The sequence below is a fragment of the Amblyomma maculatum genome, chromosome 2, assembly GCF_055883805.1.
Source record: "Amblyomma maculatum isolate TAMU_Amacu chromosome 2, ASM5588380v1, whole genome shotgun sequence".
NCBI lineage: Eukaryota > Metazoa > Arthropoda > Arachnida > Ixodida > Ixodidae > Amblyomma > Amblyomma maculatum.
The window spans coordinates 57,616,270-57,636,523 of record NC_139345.1 but is presented as its reverse complement, the minus strand read 5'-3'; the positions used below and the strand labels follow the sequence as shown (position 1 = coordinate 57,636,523).

General features: G+C 45.3%; 1 protein-coding gene and 1 pseudogene across 1 annotated transcript in view; both read left to right on the top strand.

The window, feature by feature from the left end:
* Window positions 1-6,219, top strand: part of LOC146198722 (uncharacterized) — a 67,371-nt pseudogene extending 61,152 nt beyond the window's left edge.
* The window catches only part of LOC146198720 (unconventional myosin-Ie-like), a 317,845-nt gene that overhangs the window by 201,789 nt on the left and 95,802 nt on the right, over window positions 1-20,254 (top strand). Inside the window, exons 5-6 of the mRNA XM_084594218.1 lie at window positions 17,552-17,639; window positions 19,449-19,538. Coding sequence (XP_084450344.1) covers window positions 17,552-17,639; window positions 19,449-19,538 — 178 coding nt within the window. The remainder of the gene's footprint in view (window positions 1-17,551; window positions 17,640-19,448; window positions 19,539-20,254) is intronic.

The following is a 20,254-nucleotide window of genomic DNA, read 5'->3' as shown; positions in this document are numbered from 1 at the left end:
CGCGATGACTGTGATTCTGAACACACACGCAAGGAAGACAAGTGATAGCGATGACGATGAGGAAATTTGATAGCGATGGATGATGATTGAGCCGCGCTTATTTTTTTTTCTTGGCCAATAAGCTTGGGTGCTTGAAACAGATATGCTTACAAGATGACACTATAGCTGAGAGCAAGCATTTCCTCATCGCTATTGAGGTCGCGTACCCCACAGTCGTCATCCTCAATCTCTGCTGTTTCTGCGACCATTTTAGACGCGGGCAAAACGCTAGAGCAAACCTAGAACGTAGCGAGCTAAACTTGTAACGGCAGCGCTCAAGAAAGCATTGCACAACTCTTGTCGGAGCGCTTAAAACTGCAAAAGGAAGAAATAAACGTGGCAGGTACCTACGGGGGGAAAACACACACATAGAGAAAAGTGTATTGGAAGCGTAGTACGTCTGGCGTGCGTGCCTCGAATCGGTTTCGAAACTCGCTGAAATCCCGGGAGGAGGCCCTCGTTCCCCAGTGTGACGGTCGGTTCGATAAGAAACGCTCAGTCTGCCCGTGTGTTCGCAAGGAAAAGAGACATCAGCAGCGAAAGCTGTGGAATTAGGGCGCTATAGTTGCCCCGCGTTATGCGAGGGATCCCCGCTTCTCGATTCGCTCCGGTTATATGCTTGTGGCTTTGAAGAACATATTGAAAGAAGCAATAGTTATTTCATCGCTTTGTATAACCTATAGGCGCGGATCCTTGCCTTCCCAGAAATCTGCGCAGAAAAAAAAAAAACGCTATAGCAGGAGACAAACTTGTCGATCGGATTTTCCTCTCTTTCGTCATTTAATTCCCTCTTAGCATCTCATATATATAACGGTTTGCCGGAATCGACAGCACTTTGTTGAAGCGATCGCGGAACTCAGTTTAAGCGCATATTTTCAACCATTTTCAGTTCGGACCCGGGCTATACAGACCGATTTGATAAAATGATCTTCGTGGTAATTTTTTCAGTACGAGGCTTTGTTGTTTGAGTCTCGCCGTCTGCCTGCTTTTTTTTGTGTGTTTTTTTTTTGTGTCAAGTATTTACCTGTCTGGCAGAAAGTTCTGGCCAAAACTATAGTGATTTTCTTTTTTTCTCTCGTACTGTCTTTTGGCTTCTTGTCAAGAGAACCCTTTCGAAAAGCAGATACAAAAGATGTAAGGTGGCCGTATCTTTAATGCTAGGTGCACGATCGGGGATGCTCTTATTAGGTACTGACTTTAACGACGGATACTTTGCTGCTGCGCTGCTGTGAGCTGCTGCTGTGCTGTGATACTGCGCTGCTGTGTGCCGCGAATTATTGATGGCACTGCCCGCTCCGCGGTCCAGCCACTGATCACTCGGAGGATTGAGACACCCCGAACTTTTGAAGCTCGGAGAAGCCAGGCAGGTGGCGTGGCAAGCGCTAAAGGACGGTGAAGCACAGAACCTCTATATACGGAGGAGGAAGATGCAATCTCGCTGGAAACGAAGACGTAGCAAGCTCAACGGCCCGCTCCTTCAAACACGTCCTGTCGGCCTCAATCATAGACAAGGGTCTTTCTTTGTTTGTATTTTTTCTCTTCCTTTTTTTTTCTTCCCTTCTCTCGCTCTTTCTTTCCCTCGTAACTGCAGTATTCTTGCGCATTTTCCTTTTCTGGCTCATTCTTTCCATCTTCCTTTCTTTTCTTGTTCATTAGTTCGTGAACTTGTCTCGAGAGTGCCGCTCGAGTCACCCTCGCTTTCTCCTCCTACGGAAAAACTACCGTCACTCATTCCTTTCTTTCCCTTCTGTTCCCTACAGCTCGCGTGATTTGTTTCGTCTCTGCCCCTGTCCAAGACGGCGGCAGCAAATTGCCGCACTGTGCCGTTGTTTTTCTTGCGCGTGCGCTTCGCTTCTGAAGCTTTCTTAGACGAGAAGCTTCTGCGCCACCTCGCCGTTCCTTGATGTTTCATCTGTCTACGTCTTCATTGCTCCATTTATCCAGTTACTTCGTTTTTCTACCTTATTTATTCGCGGCCTTGTATTGCGATTAAGAGCGCCCCTATACGAAGGGCACCGTGGTCAAGCGCAGAACTCTAGGCAGAAAGAGAGAGAGAACTGTGGATGAGATAAGCGAGTATAAAATGACTGCGGTGCAGAACTGCTGCTTAACTTTTATTTTACCCTATAGCACCCTAATACTCTAATACCCTAATACTTTTACTCTGAGCACCCTAATACGTTACCCCTTAGTATATTTGCTTTTTATTTTATTTTCTTTACAGCTGGCGACGAGATTTGTACCCCTGCGGCGTCTCGTTGCATGGTTCCAAGGGAGTGAGGCCCGGCATGTCGCAAGGTTGAGGAATGGCGACCTGTTTAGGGAGCTCGACCTGTTGTAGAGCTGGCCGTCCAAGCACGCCGGTTTGCTCCACGGTTCTTCGTTATACACTGACAACATCAACAAAAAAAGGAGCCAAATCGTGAAATAACGAAATAAAATGAACCACGTGAACGGACAATAAACAGAGAGAAAGAAAAGGTGGTGGGATCATGTCAAAATTGATATTTGACCTCGTTCTGCGCCACCTGCTAGCTAAATTGGCAGCGTACGCGAAAGTAAAAAAAGGAGGTCAGGGCAGATACCGGAGGTGTGTCAACTTTATGATAGAAAGCGATAAGCAATCCAAATATTAAAGGCAAGAAAGTATCACCGCAGGCGTCCGCCGGCACCGCCCTTTTGTCTTGGTTATGCTACCCCGTGCCGTAGTGCGCCATATACTATACTCACTCGTGCGTTTACGTGTTGCTGCTTTCATGACCCATACGTGTCACGTTAAGCAACGTCCACGAAATATGACCTCTCCGTGCTCTTTCGCTCGCAACGCCTCGCGTCGGTTTCTCCTTTTTTTTTTTTTTTTTGTCCGTTCTCCCTATTTTTAACCCGTCTCGCCGTCTGGGACGTTCGTTCGCTTTCTTTATCGGCTTTTTCATAACGCTGAACGTGGTTACTTTACGGTGCGAGTCTAACGAATGACCGTGACTTTGGGGAGCAGCTGCGCGGCTTCGAGGTTTTCGGGTCACGTGCGAAAGTTCCTCTGTTGTACGGCGGCGGTGATCGGGACCGGAATGTGCTCTCGCGTCCATGCCCCCGGGTAGCGGAGAGCTCCTTTCCATAATACGCTGCAGAGAATTCCCTTATTCCGGCTGTTTTTTTTTTTTTTTCTTCTCCCTCTTCTTCTTCTGCCATCTCCTGCTTCGTAGCACTTCGTAGGGAACAAGAAAGCTCGCGTTCATTCGCTGGTACAAAAAAATAAAAGTCGCATAAAAGCGGAAATGCGCGTTGGCGAAGCGCATCGTCGGTCAAGATCGAGTACGGGTAACGCCGTTTTCAACTGATCTTCGTTCTTGCTGGATACGCTGCTTCGTTCATTGACCATATTTTGGGTATTTCTTCTTTACTTTCTAGGACTTGCGGCAGTTCGCTTATAGTTCGGTGACCGAGTTGAATGGCGATGCCTCCAGGCGGCCTTAGCGTCGCCCTCTAAAAGTTCAAGTGATAGAAGCCACAATGCTTGGTTTCATTCGACTTCGCCAGCGAGACGCGTTAAAAGCCTGAAGAGCATAATAAAGTTTGTATAAAAAGTTATGTCGCAAGATGTCGATATTCAATATTAGACGCTGTCGGGAAGACTATTTTTCCTTCGGCCGTGCAGAATTTTCTGTGTGTGTGTGTTTGAGAGAGAGAGAAAGAGTGAGTGTGCGGGCACGCACGCGCATGTGCACGTGTGAGGGAGGGAGAGAGAGACACTTTCAAGAAATCTCGCTACTTGTGTTTAAACAAAAATGATCTGATTTAATTGTATGTTCTGATGCCTGGGTTAATACTACTTAGATTTTCAAGGATGATTCTGTGTGAGACGTTGTCAAAGGCCTTGTTTAAGTCAAAGCCCAGGACGGCCCTGGTATGTTTGTTTCGGTCACTGTCGATAATATCCCTTTTAAGACGAATCATAACATCCTGGGTAGATAAGTTTGCCCTGAAACCAATCATTGTGTCCAGCAGGAGATTCTTGTCTTCGACGTAGTTCTGGAGCCTAGCAAGGAATATGTGCTCAAGTAGTTTTCCCAGGCAAGAGGTCAGGGAGATGGGCCTCAAAATTTCAAGTGCTAGCTTTTTGCCATGTTTAGGTATGAAAGTAATTTGGCATGTTTCCAGCTTTGTGGGAGGATGCCTGATTGCCAATGATGGTTGAGGAATTCCGTTAGGGCGAGGATCGATTTAGGGTCCAGATTTCGGATAACTTTATGGGTTATTCCGTCCGTTCCAGGCGCTGTGCCTGTGCGCAGTTGACCCAGCGCTCGCCAGACTTCTGCATCCTCGATGTCCCTGTAGAGGTGCGCATTATCCAACCCAATGCAGTCTGGCAGCGGTCAATTGTCTGTGGTGTTTACAAAATGTTGTTGGAGTTCATTAATGAGTGCGTCCTGTATACCCGAATACTGGTGTACAAGTCGAACCAGTTGATCTTTTTAAGCCCACAGCCGTCATAACACTAGGAAACATATAACATCCGCCCTAATAAGGTACACCGCAAGGCACGGTCCTCTCACCATTTCTCTTCAATTTGGCACTGATCCATCTCCCGGGTATACTAGCCGAAATTCCAAATTTGCACCACACCTTCTATGCTTCTGATATCATCCTCTGGACCAATAAAGGTAACGAGGGTGAAATCGAGGAAGCTCTTCAATTGGCAGTTGACCAGGTATCAAAATTACGCCGCACAAGCAGGACTCACTTGCTCGCAGCCTAAATCTGAACTCCTCGTCATTCGAGGTAAGGGAAGAGGTAGGCGGGCACATCAAGATTCCATTCCCATTATACTTTTAAGGTTAACGTAAGACCCATACCAGAAGTTCAGACACTGAGGGTGTTGGGCCTCTTCATCCAGAGTAATGGCAAGAATGCGTAGACGATTAACAGGCGTTCTGCCACTACCCATCAGACAATCCGTCTGATTAAACGAATTGCCAACAGGAGAAGGGGCATGATAGAGAAAGACCTGTGCAGATTAGTGCAGGAATTTGTTCTTAGCCGCTTCACCTACTCAGTGCCCTACCTACAGCTCTATGCCACAGAGAAGACCAAGCTGCAGTGTCTCATCAGACAAGCATTCAAAGCGGCACTAGGGCTTCCTCACTACACCATCTACAGAAAACTTTCTTCAAACACACTCGAAGAACTTTGCGCGGCGCACATCGCCACACAGATGGCGCGGCTGACAAAAACTAAAACAGGCAGAAGCATCCTCGGCGCACTGGATGCAAATTCAGAGCCAGAAATAGAACCGAGAGATCTACCCACACCAATCGGGAAGCGGCTCATCATTAAGCTTCTTCCCAAAAACATGCATCCTATACATCATGATGGTAGGAGGATGGCCAGGGCCCTGGCTCTTCGTAAGACTCATAAGCACCAACCGGGTGTTATCTACGTTGATGCGGCTGAGTGTGCAGTTCCAAAAAGAGCATTTGCAGTGGCAGGGGTTACGGGAACACACGCCACAGCCCTCTCGGCTTCCATCCGTGTACGCACATCCGCAATGGCTGAGGAGGCAGCCATCGCTTTAGCCATTACAAATTCAGAGGCAGATCATCGGCGACTCCAAAACTGTCATACACAATTTCACCCGAAGTAGAATTGCACTATCTTAATGTGATTCCCTTCCCAGATAGGGACATTCAATTGATTTGGGTAGCGGCATATTCTGGCAACCCTGGAATCGAGGCGGCTCACCAGACAGTCCGAGGTTTAGTCGGCCGGGCGGTGATCACCTCCGCTCTGGGGACAGCCAAGGATAACCTGATATCAGTTCACGACTTAAACCACCATTTCCGCCTTGAAAGAAAGAAGTTTCCGCCTCCGCACAAGCGGCTTAGTAAAGAACACGAAATTACCTGGAGGAGACTCCAAACAAACTCCTTTCCAAACCCGGTAGTTCTCTAACATATTTTCCCCAGCCAATTTTCTCCTGACTGCACACTGTGCGATGAGAGAGCTACCCTCAACCATATACTCTGAGGATGAAAGAAGGACCCCCCACCTCCAGAATTAGGAGAAATCCTGCATCCAGATGACTGGAACACTCAGCTGTGCAGCTCGGACCCGGGCATACAAGACCGGATCCTCAAGCGCGCCAATGAGGTGGCCAACAGGCTTGACCTGCTGGCCATCTAGTAGGGCAATGTAACTCGGCCTTATATAACTATCCAGCTAAATAAAGGTTTCTTCTCTATTTCTCTCTCGCCACTTGCGGCCGGATAGTAAGTGCCAACGTCCCGAAGCGACGCGGGCTGTGAGATATGAGAGACGCCGTAGTGGAAGACTTCAAAAATTTCGACCGCCTAGAGTGCCTTGCTTTTCATCTCTATCGAAAAGCGGCCGCCGAGGCCGGTATTTGATCCCGCATCCTTGGGCACAGTAGTCGAGCGTCCTAACCACTGTGCCATCCCGGCGGCGTAAAAGGTGGAAATTAAGAAGAGCACCCGCCGAATGCGTTTCCCGTTAAATGAATGGTGCACGTGCAGCAGCAGCCTTTACCAGAAGCATAGGAGGAGTCGTCACGATGGTGTCGCCGTCTTTCCAAAGAAAATCATCAATACCTGCACGGTAACAGCGCATTCAACGAAAAGAAAAGGCTGTCTGCCATGACATTCAACAGGAGCACCAACTCGGAAAGAGGAAGAGCAGACCGAAGAGGAACTGATAGTCTCATTCCCGTGAGCGCCTCTTTGCAGCATCCTAATGAAAAAGTAGGCAGAAGAGCTGTCTGAAAAACGCAATGCTGCGCACGCCGACCAATAGGGCGACTCCCCCCCCCCCCCCCCCCCCCCCCACTCCTCCCTTCAGCTTTCCTGCTGAAATAGTCCTGTGTCTCCCGAGACTGCGTCGTTCTCGTGTATGCGCCACTTCCATTCTTGGGATGCACTGGGTGTGCACTTTCGCTCTTTTTTCCCTGTCTTTTGTTTCCTAGGGAATACCCTTACATTTCGCGTCCGCGAGCGGAACTGCGCCTGTTTACTCCCCAGATGTTTGTCGACGAGCGTTCAGACCGAACTCCTTTCCCTCTTCAATTTCCTCGTGTGTTCTTGATCGGCGCGCTGTTCCTCTTCTCAGACTGTTCAGGGCGGCGATTCTTGCGACGTCTCGAGCAGACTCGCTCGTTTCGGGCTGCCTCGAGCGCAGCTGCTCGTTTTGTAGGCCAATACGACGCTGTTACGGGCCCGCCTCGCGTCTGGTACTGCGCAGTTTGATGTCGCTGCTCTGTTCCCATGATCGCACATCGAGCGTGGGAGCACATCCAAAGACGCTCTCCCTCCCTCCCTCCTTCCCTCTCTCTCTCTCTCTCTCTCTCTCTCTCTCTCTCTCTCTCTCTCTCTCTCTCTCATACGCTTTCCAGTTCTGAAATGGCTGCCTGTGCACTGAGCAGTTTCCCCAATCGGGTGGCTACAAGTTTTCCAGAGCGATGAGTGAAAGCAGTGCACGAACTGAGGCCTGGACACATGGCACAAACGCTTTCAAAATGCTTGCCGCCTCACGAATGGGCGTGAAATCAGCTTTTACTCCCCTGAATGAGGCGCGCCAGAGTTATCTCCCCCTTTTCCTCGCGTCCTTTTTTTGTGCCCTTACTTTAGACGGATGAGGGAAGAGCGCTTGGAGCGACTTTCGAGGGAATGTCGACTCTATCGAACATCTGGTTGGAAATGGCTGCAGCCCGGCTGGCTTGCGAGGGAAGTGATTTAGGAGTGGCCTGGATGCCCGCGTTAGACGAATCAGTGAAGTCTGGGGTTTTGATGCGTTCATGCACTTCCTAATATATTTTATCTCAGGGACATCGATCATCGCATTGTGTTATCATCACGTGTCACCTACGCTCTTTTTTTATATTTTTATGCTTTCACCCTTTCTTAAGCAGCGTACAGATTGCCGCAAAGGGCATAATCAGAGGTATAGTATGCGGAGTGACATATTCTACTTGGGATTCTACACCCTCTATGAATACTCGAGACTGTCGACCTTGTATTGATACAGGGAAACCGTGACAAAAAGGCGTGTTACTACAGACCGAAGGAAAGACCACGAACTGATAAATATTTAGCCGAGGTAAAAAAAAAAAAAAAAAGAGCTGCAGAAAAGGTGATATTCCTAGTGCACCCCTTTCAACCCCTCCCCCCCCCCCTTACACACACATTATAATGAATTGGAGGTTTTTCTTCTAAGAAGAGGCAAATTAGGATGCACCAGGTCCAACGAGGACATACTGTTCAAGGTCATGGTTATGTCATGGTTGGCCATTGCACAGAGCCATGACTATCTTTAGCTAAGTGTTATAGCATTGCTGTACAGCTGCTGCACAAACAAGGTTTAGATTTCTGTGCAAGCAAGATAGTGATTTAGTAAGAATTACAAACCGGTCTCTTTGGCATCTGCTTGTTGCAAAACACTGGAACACATTGTTTATTCTGGCCCCATTAAGCGCCTTCATGAACATTACTTTTTCATCTCGACCCAGCATGGATTTCGCTTGGGGCTATCCTGTACTACTCAACTTACTGAATTCATTCACGATATTGCATATTGCTTTAACATCAGTACGCACATATGTGTGGGATGATGAAAGAAGCGACATAGTTCCGTTATAAAAAACGACGCCGTGAGCGGGCCAGTCACCCGTCGCAAGGCACATTCAAAGATGTAGCCATATTAAATGTAAATTCCCGCAGTATCCTCAACAAAGCTGATCATCTTGAAAACTTGCTTCTAGAGCACGAACCTGATATTGTATGTAGGCGTCACTGAAACTTGGCTGTCGGCAGGTATCTCTAAAAGTGAAATCGCCTTTCTAGATCTATTCAGTAGTTCGTAAATATAGACAGACACGTGGTGGCGGTGTACCACTGCTGATAAAACAGTACATTTATTTCGTCTACTGCCAGACGAAGAGGATGCTGAGGCCATATTTTGTAAGATATCAACAATATTTTTGTAGGATTCGCTTTTTGAAGCCCTTCATCGAGTCATGAGTGCACAAGTTTTATTCATGAGCTCATGCAACGCCACATTCGCAGTAGAAATTCACGTGCATTACTCATGGGTGATAATAACCTACCGTACATGAAATGGATTGAGGTAACATGCATCCCTCATCCCCTGCATCTCATGCGATAGTCGACTGTTCCCGCTGGCAACAAGCGGATGGAATCGCCTGCACTCATCTGTTACTAACGCTGATTCATTTCCAAGTTTTTGTTCCAAACTACAGGCCATGGTTTGAGCAGAAATTATTCGGTTATGAATTTCGCTTTCTTCTTTCGTTCCCTTGTTTAACGCAGTCGACATCCTGCTATCCCATTGTTTCCTTTTTTAAACTTGTATGTGTTTTTAATTGTGAGCTGTTTGGGCGAATATAATAACGCATTTTCAGTTTTCTTATGCTGTAAGAACGGCCTAATACTGTATTTCTGTAGAGCTGCTTGACTCTTTAAATCACCATTAGTTCGATATTATGAATTTAATGCACACCTGCTATGTTCTCAACTAGAGACTGGCAGTATTGCAAATAAATAAATAAATAAATAAATAAATAAATAAATAAATAAATAAATAAATAAATAAATAAATAAATAAATAAATAAATAAATAAATAAATAAATAAATAAATAAATAAATAAATAAATAAATAAATAAATAAATAAATAAATGAACAGTAGTAGACAGAAAGGTGCTGTTTTTATTGATTTTTGGAAGACGTTTGGCGTTGTCCCGCATTACTTGATTTTGTACAAAATGTGATTTCTTGGTCTTGGTTTTCCTGTATAATTGTACGGTAAGCTGGCAGATTAATCGTACGAACGACAACGGAATGTGATTCTAATCGGTATCATGGCTCTAGCGGTTAATGTCTTGTGAGGAGTGCCCAAAAGGTCGGTCCTAGGACAGCTCCTGCTCCTTATTTTTATCAATGATTTAACTTAGGGCCTTGCTTCGAATGTCAGATTGTATGCGGATTACTGTGTTGTATGCCATCCGGTGTCGTGTGCAGATGATGTAGGCGTTTTACAGTTTGATCTAAAGTTTGTTCAGGGTGCGTCGAATAGAAGGTGAATTTGAACGTAGTAAAATGCTATCATGCGCACTTTACGAACAAGAAAAACTAGATATTTTGGTACGTACATCCTAAAGAACGATCTAGTACAGCGCGTAGACGAAGTAAAATATGCATGGGAATAACATTAACTGCCACTTTGAACTGGACAACACACACTCACATAACAAGCTCTACAGCACATTGCCTTTTGCACCTTTTTCAGGGAAATTTCGAGTGTGTACCATGAGCTTTGAAGGAAACTTTCTATATATCTAACATACGGCCTTCTTTTAGGATACGCATGTCCAGCGTGAGATTTCTTTACAAGAGTTCTTCAAGTAAGCTGGAAGAGGTTCAGAAATTGCAAAAAATGTGGGATACGCATTAAAATATTCAGGTTAAAGCTTTTACACAGCATCAACAGTGATAACACAGGAATCGACAAGAGCGTATACTTCAAACAGCCTTATTATTGCTCCCAGAGACGAGAAAATTCTAAAAAGATTAGGTCATACCAATGTCGTTCGATCGATGACCGAGTTGAGTGGAGATGCTTGTATAAAAAGTTCTGTTGCAAGATGTGGATATTCAATATTAGACGCTGTCGGGAAGACTTTATTTTTCCTTCGGCCGTGCAGAATTTTCTCTCTGTCTTTGTGTGTGTGTGTGTGTGTGTGTGTGTGTGTGTGTGTGTGTGTGTGTGTGTGTGTGTGTGTGTGTGTGTGTGTGTGTGTGTGTGTGTGTGTGTGTGTGTGTGTGTGTGTGTGTGTGTGTGTGTGTGTGTGTGTGTGTGTGTGTGTGTGTGTGTGTGTGTGTGTGTGTGTGTGTGTGTGTGTGTGTGTGTGTGTGTGTGTGTGTGTGTGTGTGTGTGTGTGTGTGTGTGTGTGTGTGTGTGTGTGTGTGTGTGTGTGTGTGTGTGTGTGTGTGTGTGTGTGTGTGTGTGTGTGTGTGTGTGCGTGCGTGCGTGCGTGCGTGCGTGCGTGCGTGCGTGCGTGCGTGCGTGCGTGCGTGCGTGCGTGCGTGCGTGCGTGCGTGCGTGCGTGCGTGCGTGCGTGCGTGCGTGCGTGCGTGCGTGCGTGCGTGCGTGCGTGCGTGCGTGCGTGCGTGCGTGCGTGCGTGCGTGCGTGCGTGTGTGTGTGTGTGTGTGTGTGTGTGTGTGTGTGTGTGTGTGTGTGTGTGTGTGTGTGTGTGTGTGTGTGTGTGTGTGTGTGTGTGTGTGTGTGCTTCCTCCTCTTGTTTTGCATTTATGTATGCCTTAACCATGTGGTCTGATAGTGTACCTCTTAAATGCCGGTTGACTTCTTTTCGCAATAAAAGTCCATACTTCAGAGCTCCCTCATATCGTCCTCCTTGTTCTTGCAGTCCGCCTTTTCGTGAGCTGGTTCCGGTAAGCTTGGAAGTAAATGCAAATTGTAAAACCAACTAGTCTATCAGCGAGCCTTGGTGTAAGGGAGGCAAGAATGTTAATATCTCCTTGCACCTGTGTTTACTCTGGGCACAGGCATCCTTCATCCATCATGTAGTTAATGCAGCGAGAGCCGTTAACCATAGACCGCATCGGGTTCTCAACACTTTGGAATCATCCTCGACCTCCTGCCTCTTCGGGAGCCATGACCCGCTTCACCCACGTATGACCTTTCGGTCGAGACGGCCTGAAAGAGCTGTTCCGAATAAGACGCCTGTGAGCAATAACTATCCGAAAAGTACGCCCGTCTCCTCCTTTTGCGGCCGCCCGTTTCTCTTTTGTCTGGCACCCTCGCGGTATCGGGCCGGCGTCGGAGACAATGCCCTCCGAATCAGGCTGGACGCGAAGGACGATGCGCGCGTGGTTTCACCGCGATAAGCTGCTCGACTGGACACAATTCGAGGGCGGCAAGGAAGGGCTCCTTAGTCACGTTCGGTCAACCGCGCCGCTATGCATCCCTTGAATCATGAACTACGCGAGGACCGCATAGACAGGCAACTCAGATCTCGAAGGAACTCTCGGCATTCATCTCTGAGATCGTTTCTGTCTTTATTACTGAGATCACTAAATTGAACATTTAAGACGGGAAAACTGCGTTAGCTAGATATATTGAACCGGAGAGCACGTTAAATTCCGCCGATTGTCCCTCGTTAAGATAACTATAATTGTGAACGAAAACTCCTCCGGAGATACCAATCAAACTTACTAGAACGACGTACTTTCTTTAAGCGAGATGGCATATATTTATCGCATGTGAGAGTTTCTTTGGCGATGAAGGTATTCCGGAAGTAGTGAAACTTGGGCGCTCAAACCTCCTAAACTATCTTCATCAATAACTGGAAGCGGCGGTGCCAAATGAGAGGGTAATCTGACTGTTCTTGATTCGCAAGCAACAAGCCCTCGAAGGAGACCGTCACGCCAGATTTATGTAAGGTAATGTTTAATTACAACGTTAGTAGCGTTAATGTGTGTTATTTCAGTGAACATTATTTTTGTATAACGTTAATATTGCAGAGTAAGAGGGGAGGGGGGGGGGGGGCAGGGGGCAGGATATTCCTAATTTAATTTCCAGGCTAGCTATATAAAACAATATTGGTTACGAAAACAAGAACAGCATGTGAAATCGCGCGAAAGCTGTAAGAGCGATTGGGTGCACGTAAATCACAACTTTTCTTCCTTGTCTCCTGGTGAGCAGCCCGCCTGTCGGAAGCGCAGCTAATGACAAGCCTCATTATTCTCAAAAGCAGAAGAAAGCCTTTCCACTGAGTTCACGCGCCTTGAAAAACGTTCCGGGTGCGTCTTTTTTTTGCGGGACCGGTGCAACGGGGCCTGAGCGCCAGGCTCCATCCCATCGCGGTCGCCAGCGTCGGTTCCCCTGTTGCGATGGGGAGCGCTTCGAAACCTCTGTGCTAAAGCGAGTTTTTAACTGCATCCGCTACCCTAAGCACCAGGGCTGGGTGCTTTTCTTTCCACGGTTGTCCCTTATTTTTTCTGTCGTCCTGGGACGGGTCTTCTGTTTCTTCCTGGCGCTCTTTCACCTGAAGCCACATGCCGTGCCGGCACTCGGGGTGGCGCAATTCTTTTTTGTGTGTTTTATTTGTTGCTTGACCTCTTCTTTGTTCACAGTGTAATCTTTTCTCCACTCGGTTCTAACTTCCAGACTTTCACCAAAGTTCTTTGAATTTCTCTCATGACGCTCTACTCTTACCCTCGTTCGTTCTTTATTACGCTCTAAACTGCCTGACGTTGAATATGTCAAGGTCGTCGTCTGGACGGAGCGGCAGGGCAGCATAAAATCGCAAATTAACCGATCGATTGATCGGTTGGTTGATTGATTGATCAATCGATCGATTGATCGACTGACTGACTTACTGATTAATTAATTATTTATTTATTTGATTGATTGATTGATTGATTGATTGATTGATTGATTGATTGATTGATTGATTGATTGATTGATTGATTGATTGATTGATTGATTGATTGATTGATTGATTGATTGATTGATTGATTGATTGATTGATTGATTGATTGAAGAACCGAGTGGGCGTAATAGTTTAACGTTGTCTTGTCAGACTACTACGGTTAGTTCTAGCAAAACGTGCCTATTGAGAATCGACAGAGTAGCCAAAGTGGGCTTGCAAGGGGGAAAATGGGAACACTGTTTCTCTTCTGGAACCGTTGTTGCAAGGTCAGCATAATCTGCTCTTTCCTTTTTGAGTGGTTTATTTGTAAATGGTGCCGTGGCCATGCGGATCTTGCCATTCGTCAAAGGGCGCGGATGCCTAAAATGCGCTGTTCTTTGAGTGTGTCTAGCTTGCGTGAAAATTTGTGATTGTGCTTGTCAGACATTTTCTCTCGCCTTTTCACGTCCCCTCATCCACCTTCTTGAGTTTAGTAGTCAACCGCAACACCCATCAGATTAATCTCCCTTAATTCCATACTCTTGTTTGTCCTGCATCACTAATGCCCACATACGCGCTCACTGCAGTCAATCAGTCGGTCAATAAACATTTCTCCACAGTTTGTTGCCTTTCGTGACAAAGTCATCAGATCATTTGTACATATTGAGATGAAAGATGCGTCAACGCTATAGCCAAACTGGCAAGTTGGTGGAACATATTGACTGGGAAACGTACAGCTCAAGAGACTAACACGAAAGCAGAGAGCCACAGAACGAGCGCTCACTTACAAGTGAAAGTTTATTCAAAGACGGAACGCAATATATGGTAGTCAAAAGATATGTGCGCTGCCTAAAGGTGCGTCTTGCGCATATTTCCAGCAATAATTCCTCTTTCGCTTCCCGTATGTCTTTCCCTGGGTACTATGTCTGGCCGAATTCCAGGTCCTGTTTTTCTTATGGAAGTAAGTCTTTTTTTTTTTTTTTTTTTTTTGACAAACTCTAGGAGATTGCTTCTGCATCAAGGGCTTGTGTACGGAACGTGGTGTTGCACGTGCATAAAATTAATCGAAAATTGCCGAGATCCCAAAACAGTTCCTGATAAAGGGTGAAAGTGGACAGGAAGACAGCGACGACTCAATGCAGTACACCTATATTAGGTTCTCTATTAAAGTCCCGAATGTGGAGCATGAAAACAAAACATAAAACTGAATGGCATGAAACTTAAGGACGCTACCCCCCGGTGGTCTTTCTTACGATTCGCGGTTTGCTTTGACATAACGAACCTTTGTTTTTCGACTTTAGCCGTTCTGTCCCATATATATTTCAGTGCAACTTCGTAATCTTTATTTGTTGCTGCTGGCAGCCACTGGCGTGCAGCCTTATCACTTTGCCTGTAGTCACGGTGCATGTGGCGCATGGAAAGATCTTGCATTCTTTTGTTTTTGTTTCCTCTCAGTGCCGTCGAGACGCGGCTTTATCATTGTCTATTATGCAACATTTATGCACGCAGTTTATGTGATTTCTTGCACATGGCTTCACTCCACACATTTCTGTAACTCTACCACCACCTTTTATGCCGTGTGGCAAACTCAGCGCCATAAATAAATAAATAAATAAATAAATAAATAAATAAATAAATAAATAAATAAATAAATAAATAAATAAATAAATAAATAAATAAATAAATAAATAAATAAATAAATAAATAAATAAATAAATAAATAAATAAATAAATAAATAAATAAATAAATAAATAAATAAATAAATAAATAAATAAATAAATAAATAAATAAATAAATAAATAAATAAATAAATAAATAAATAAATAAATAAATAAATAAATAAATAAATAAATAAATAAATACATCATTGTCTTTTTCGAGCTAGATGTGCCTGGATGTACTTCGAGTGATTCCAGCCACTCGGGTCTATTTCACAATGTTCCAGGTTATTCCAGTCTTTTTTGGCGGCTTTATCTAGATATTTCTTTCGCCGACTTTAAATTGAGCGCCTACGAGTGCAACGGGAATTCTTAGTTCGACGACCAGCGAGCACCTTTTTGCTGCTGTCGCCGCCGCCGAATTGCTTAATTATTTGATGCGCAAGTCAGCCCAATAAGGAGTTAATTTCACTGTAATCCCAATATCTTCGTTTGTGGCTTTCTGCATTGTCGCAGTATTGAAGTCTAAAGAGAGGGAGGGGGAGAAAGCAAAATTAGTAACTACCGTAGTAGCAGAGGAGAGAAGAGGAAAAAAATAAACAAGTATTAGAGAACGAGAGAACAATTAACGACTTAGCTCCTTCCTGCCAAATCCATTATGCGAAAACATTTTCTAAATTCTTTTTTGCATCCTGTTATTCTGTGATTGCACACTCCTGACAGCGAAATGTGAGAAAGAAAACCATGAAATCGCCAGGAAGAATTGAAAGAACAGGGGAAAGAGCTCCGGCTAGAGCGACAAAAAAGACGGGCCTCTAGGGGCGCTCGGTAAGGGCAACACTGGAACAGGAGGCAGGTGCATATTTATGCTTGCCCAAACGCGCACTGACTGCGCAGTAAATCACGCATAAGCTCTGCGGGGGCCCTGAGGCGTCCGTTAATTTTTCTCTCTGGGCACTTCGACATTTCCTTTTTTTTTTTTTTTACCTTTCACATATTTCATTTATGAACCATATAGAGGGACGCCTTTCTCCACAAAGTTTGTAGCCGGGAGGCAGAACGTGCAGGGCTTGCACCTTCGCCCGACTGACTTATCCCCCACCCCCACCCCTTAAGTTCCAAGTTCCTTCTTCTCCGTGCATTACCCAGCTCATTTATTCAGAGGCATCGTAAACGGCTCCTTGTTGTGCATCGCGTCGAGCCCCACAGAGTGGTGCAAAGTTTATGGCCCTTTAGTTTCTAGCCATTTGCCGAAAAAGTTGTGGCTCACTCTATGTATATACGTATAGAGAAGGCCTTGGCTAAAGGTATGAAAGCCTTTAGAATAGGCAAGTACGCTTACCCACTCACACGCACTCACCTTCTCACTCGTTCATACTCACTCACATTCACCCACTGACATCATCATCATCATCATCAGCAGCAGCAGCAGCAGCAGCAGCAGCAGCAGCAGCAGCAGCCTGTCTATACCCACCGCATGGCGAAGATCTCTCCCATATTTATCCAATTAACGCGGTTCTGTGCTAGCTGCATCCACTTGACCCCTGCGAACTTCTTAACCTCATCCACCCACCTAACTTTCTGCCGCCCCCTGCTACGCTTTCCTTCCCTTGGAACCCAGTTTGTTACCCTAAGCGGCCATCGGTTATCCTCTCTTCGCACTACATGTCCGACCCATGCCCATTTCTTCTTTATTTCCACTAGAATGTCAGAATTACCATGAAAACTGATTTGGAGTAGGGTGACCGGGTGCATTGGTGTCGCACTGTCACATTATGTTCGCCGAGATCAACTTAAGTTTGGTAACTTTGCGCTTCCTTAGTCAGGAAGGATGAAACGGCAAATCAACTGGTTTGGTTTGTTTATAGGGGATCCAACGTCCCAGACCTACTCAGATGAGGAACGCCGTCGTGGGGAGCCCGGGAAATGTTCTACCACGTGGGATTCTTTGATGTGGAACTGGCATCCCAAATTGCACAAATGTCTTGCCTCCACAGTGCATAGTTGTTAGTAAATAAACGTCTCTTTTTTAGCATATTTAGCTGATTATTAAAACGGGCGTACTCACTTGAATTGAAAAGCACTTGTGCTTGAATTAGTTTTAATGAATGAATTCAACGGGAAGTAGTTGGTTATTTGCAATTTCACAGCCGCCGTTACCGAAAGCATTTTTCGTACGACTACTGAGCACTCCTTATAACATTATTTTTTTGTTTCTTGAGAGCCACATCTCACCTTTTCCTTTTATGCGAAGTGGCTGTTGCATTGATTGTTCAGGTAAAGGTACTTGAATTATATTGAACCGAGTGAAATATTGCACGAACGATCTGATTGGCGAAAATAGCTTGGAGCTCACCTTGGATACATTTTTTCCTCTTTGTCTCCCTGTTGCAGGGGCGAAAGCGGCGCTGGCAAGACGGTGGCCGCAAAGTACATCATGTCCTACATCGCCCAGGTGTCTGGAGGAGGTCCTAGGGTCCAGGTGAGATTCACCACGCTTGGCGTACAACGTGTTTTATAATACGTAAAAGCGAAGCCTGAGCGCGAGGAATTCGTTTCTTGTGAAAGTGCAGAGAAATTTTCAGGTTTGTTTTTGTTTGTTTGTTTGTTTTGTGCTCATTATGCCGGTCATTCATGACTAGTGGGTGGAACAGCGCAAAAAGACGAAACACAAGAAAAGACGCACAACAGAGGAGCGCTGACTCGCAACTAATTTTTTATTAGGAAGAAAGCGGATTCTTATACAAAAAATATGTCACATGATGTTACATAGAACAAAACCCTTGACCAGGCAAAATTCGAGATATCTTCTTCCTTCAACAGCCACTTGGAAAACCCTATCAAGCAAGACCAAACATACAAACATCCAGAAAAGAAACCTCTTTTTCGATAAGCACCAATGAAGGCTGGCTGACACACTACGACTGCTTCTTGCTGATGTAATATGCCTCAGTAATTTCTCTCGTAGTTTTGTCCCTATGGCGAAACAAAATCTTTGTTTTTGAAACCAAGGGGCGACAACTTTTGTTATTCTGCTTTCCTTCTTTCCCACAAGCCCTGAGCTTGCTGAGCTCCTGAGCTCCTACAAGCTTGCTGAGCTCATGTCATCACTGCATTCATGATAGTGTATTGCTACAGGTTCGTAGGCTAAAAACTGCAGGATTCCCGGATTGGGTTATTTCGGCAACATGTGAAAAGCTTTTGCGGATGGTTAGGAAGGATTTTCCGGTTAGAATAAGGGACAGCGCACAGAAGAAGAAGAAACTAGCAGTGATTCCCTACATGCATAAGATTGCACATAACCTAAAAAATGTAGCTGGGCGATTCGAAGTTAATGTTGTTTTTTCGGCGCCGCATAAGTTGGGCGGGCTCTGCTGCGCTATCAGGAACCACCAGGAAAAGCTAAAAAAGAGTAACCTGTTTGAATGTCAGGTTTCGCATAGGTCGAGATTAGTAGATTGCGCCTGCGCTGTCGTGTACGAAATTCCACTGTCATGTAATAAGGTATACACAGGCCAAACGAGTCGGTGCATAAATATTCGTCTGCGTGAACACCTCAATTCGCTGTCGGACACATGATATTCTCACTTGAAAGATCATTGTAGAAAACTACGAGAGAAATTACTGAGGCATATTACATCAGCAAGAAGCAGTCGCAGTGTGTCAGCCAGCCTTCATTGGTGCTTATCGAAAAAGAGGTTTCTTTTCTGGATAATGTTTGATGATAATTTATAATTTGTGAAACGGGCCGTTGGGGAGAAGAGGGGGGGGGGGGGGGGGCTTGTATGTTTGGTCTTGCTTGATAGGGTTTTCCACGTGGCTGTTGAAGGAAGAAGATATCTCTTGAATTTTGCCTGGTCAAGGGTTTCGTTCTATGTAACATGATGTGACATATTTTTGGTATAAGAATCCGCTTTCTTCCTAATAAAAAATTAGTTGCGAGTCAGCGCTCCTCTGTTGTGCGTCTCTTCTTTTGTTTCGTCTTTTCGCGCTGTTCCACCCACTATGCAATTGTACCAACTCGCCCAACTGTCCATCCTACTTCATTCATGACTGTATGATTTAGCTTTCTTTTCACTGATTTGTTACTCAGAGTAAAGTATCTGCTATAACTAAGTTCAATTCACTGATAGCGACGTCTGCACATTTGTTTAACGCGGAATTAAGACAAAGAAGTCCGTACTTTATATATATTTATATGCATATTACACGCGCCTGCATTAGTTTCAACTTAGCTGCGCACTACACCGTAGCGCATTGGCCTACATTCGTCTTTGTGTCGCATTTCCAGCACGTCAAGGACGTCATCCTGGAATCTAACACCATCCTGGAGGCCTTCGGCAATGCAAAGACTGTCAGGAACAACAACTCGTCCCGCTTTGTGAGTATATAACAGTTCTGAAAGCAAGTGCTTAACAGGCCCGTGAAAGAAGCATGCGTTTCTCATGGCTGCTTTTTTTTTTAATAATTTTGTATTTTTGCTTCAAATAGCCATCACCTTGCGGCAGGAATGAGGTGCTGTAAGGAGGCTGGGTAGGAGGAGCGCTCTCCTCTTTCTCAAGGCTTGAATGTCCCAAGTTTATTCTAGCCTTCCATAACCTTCGCCCCAATATTTCACGTAGCTAGACTTTGCATTTTGGGTTAAGCCATTTCTCTATTTGTTTTTAATTTCTCGATGTTTGCGGGAAATAATGAGTGTTTTTCCCTATTTACACTATACCCCCCTCCCCCCCTCTTTAACACGTTTAGTATTTGTCTTTCAAGCCGAACCAGCTTTACTTTTCATGAGCATCACAAGAAACTCGCTTGAAACCCGGCAGATGCATATTCAGTGCTCTTGCATTGCTATTTCTACATTGTTAAATGCTTGCATGGTTGCGCTGTTACAGACACCGCTTCAATTAGTACACTATATTCACTACATGCACATTCCAGCGGCATAGCGTAGTGGGTGCAGCAGCATATGCAGAGCTCAGCGACCATCCGTTTTCTGCCAGATCTATGACTCAAAATGTGAAGCCGTATTTTCGCTCCCTCCCCCGTTTTCCGTATTTTTTAACCATGAAAGCACTGAAACGGTGTTTGAGCATATGCAAC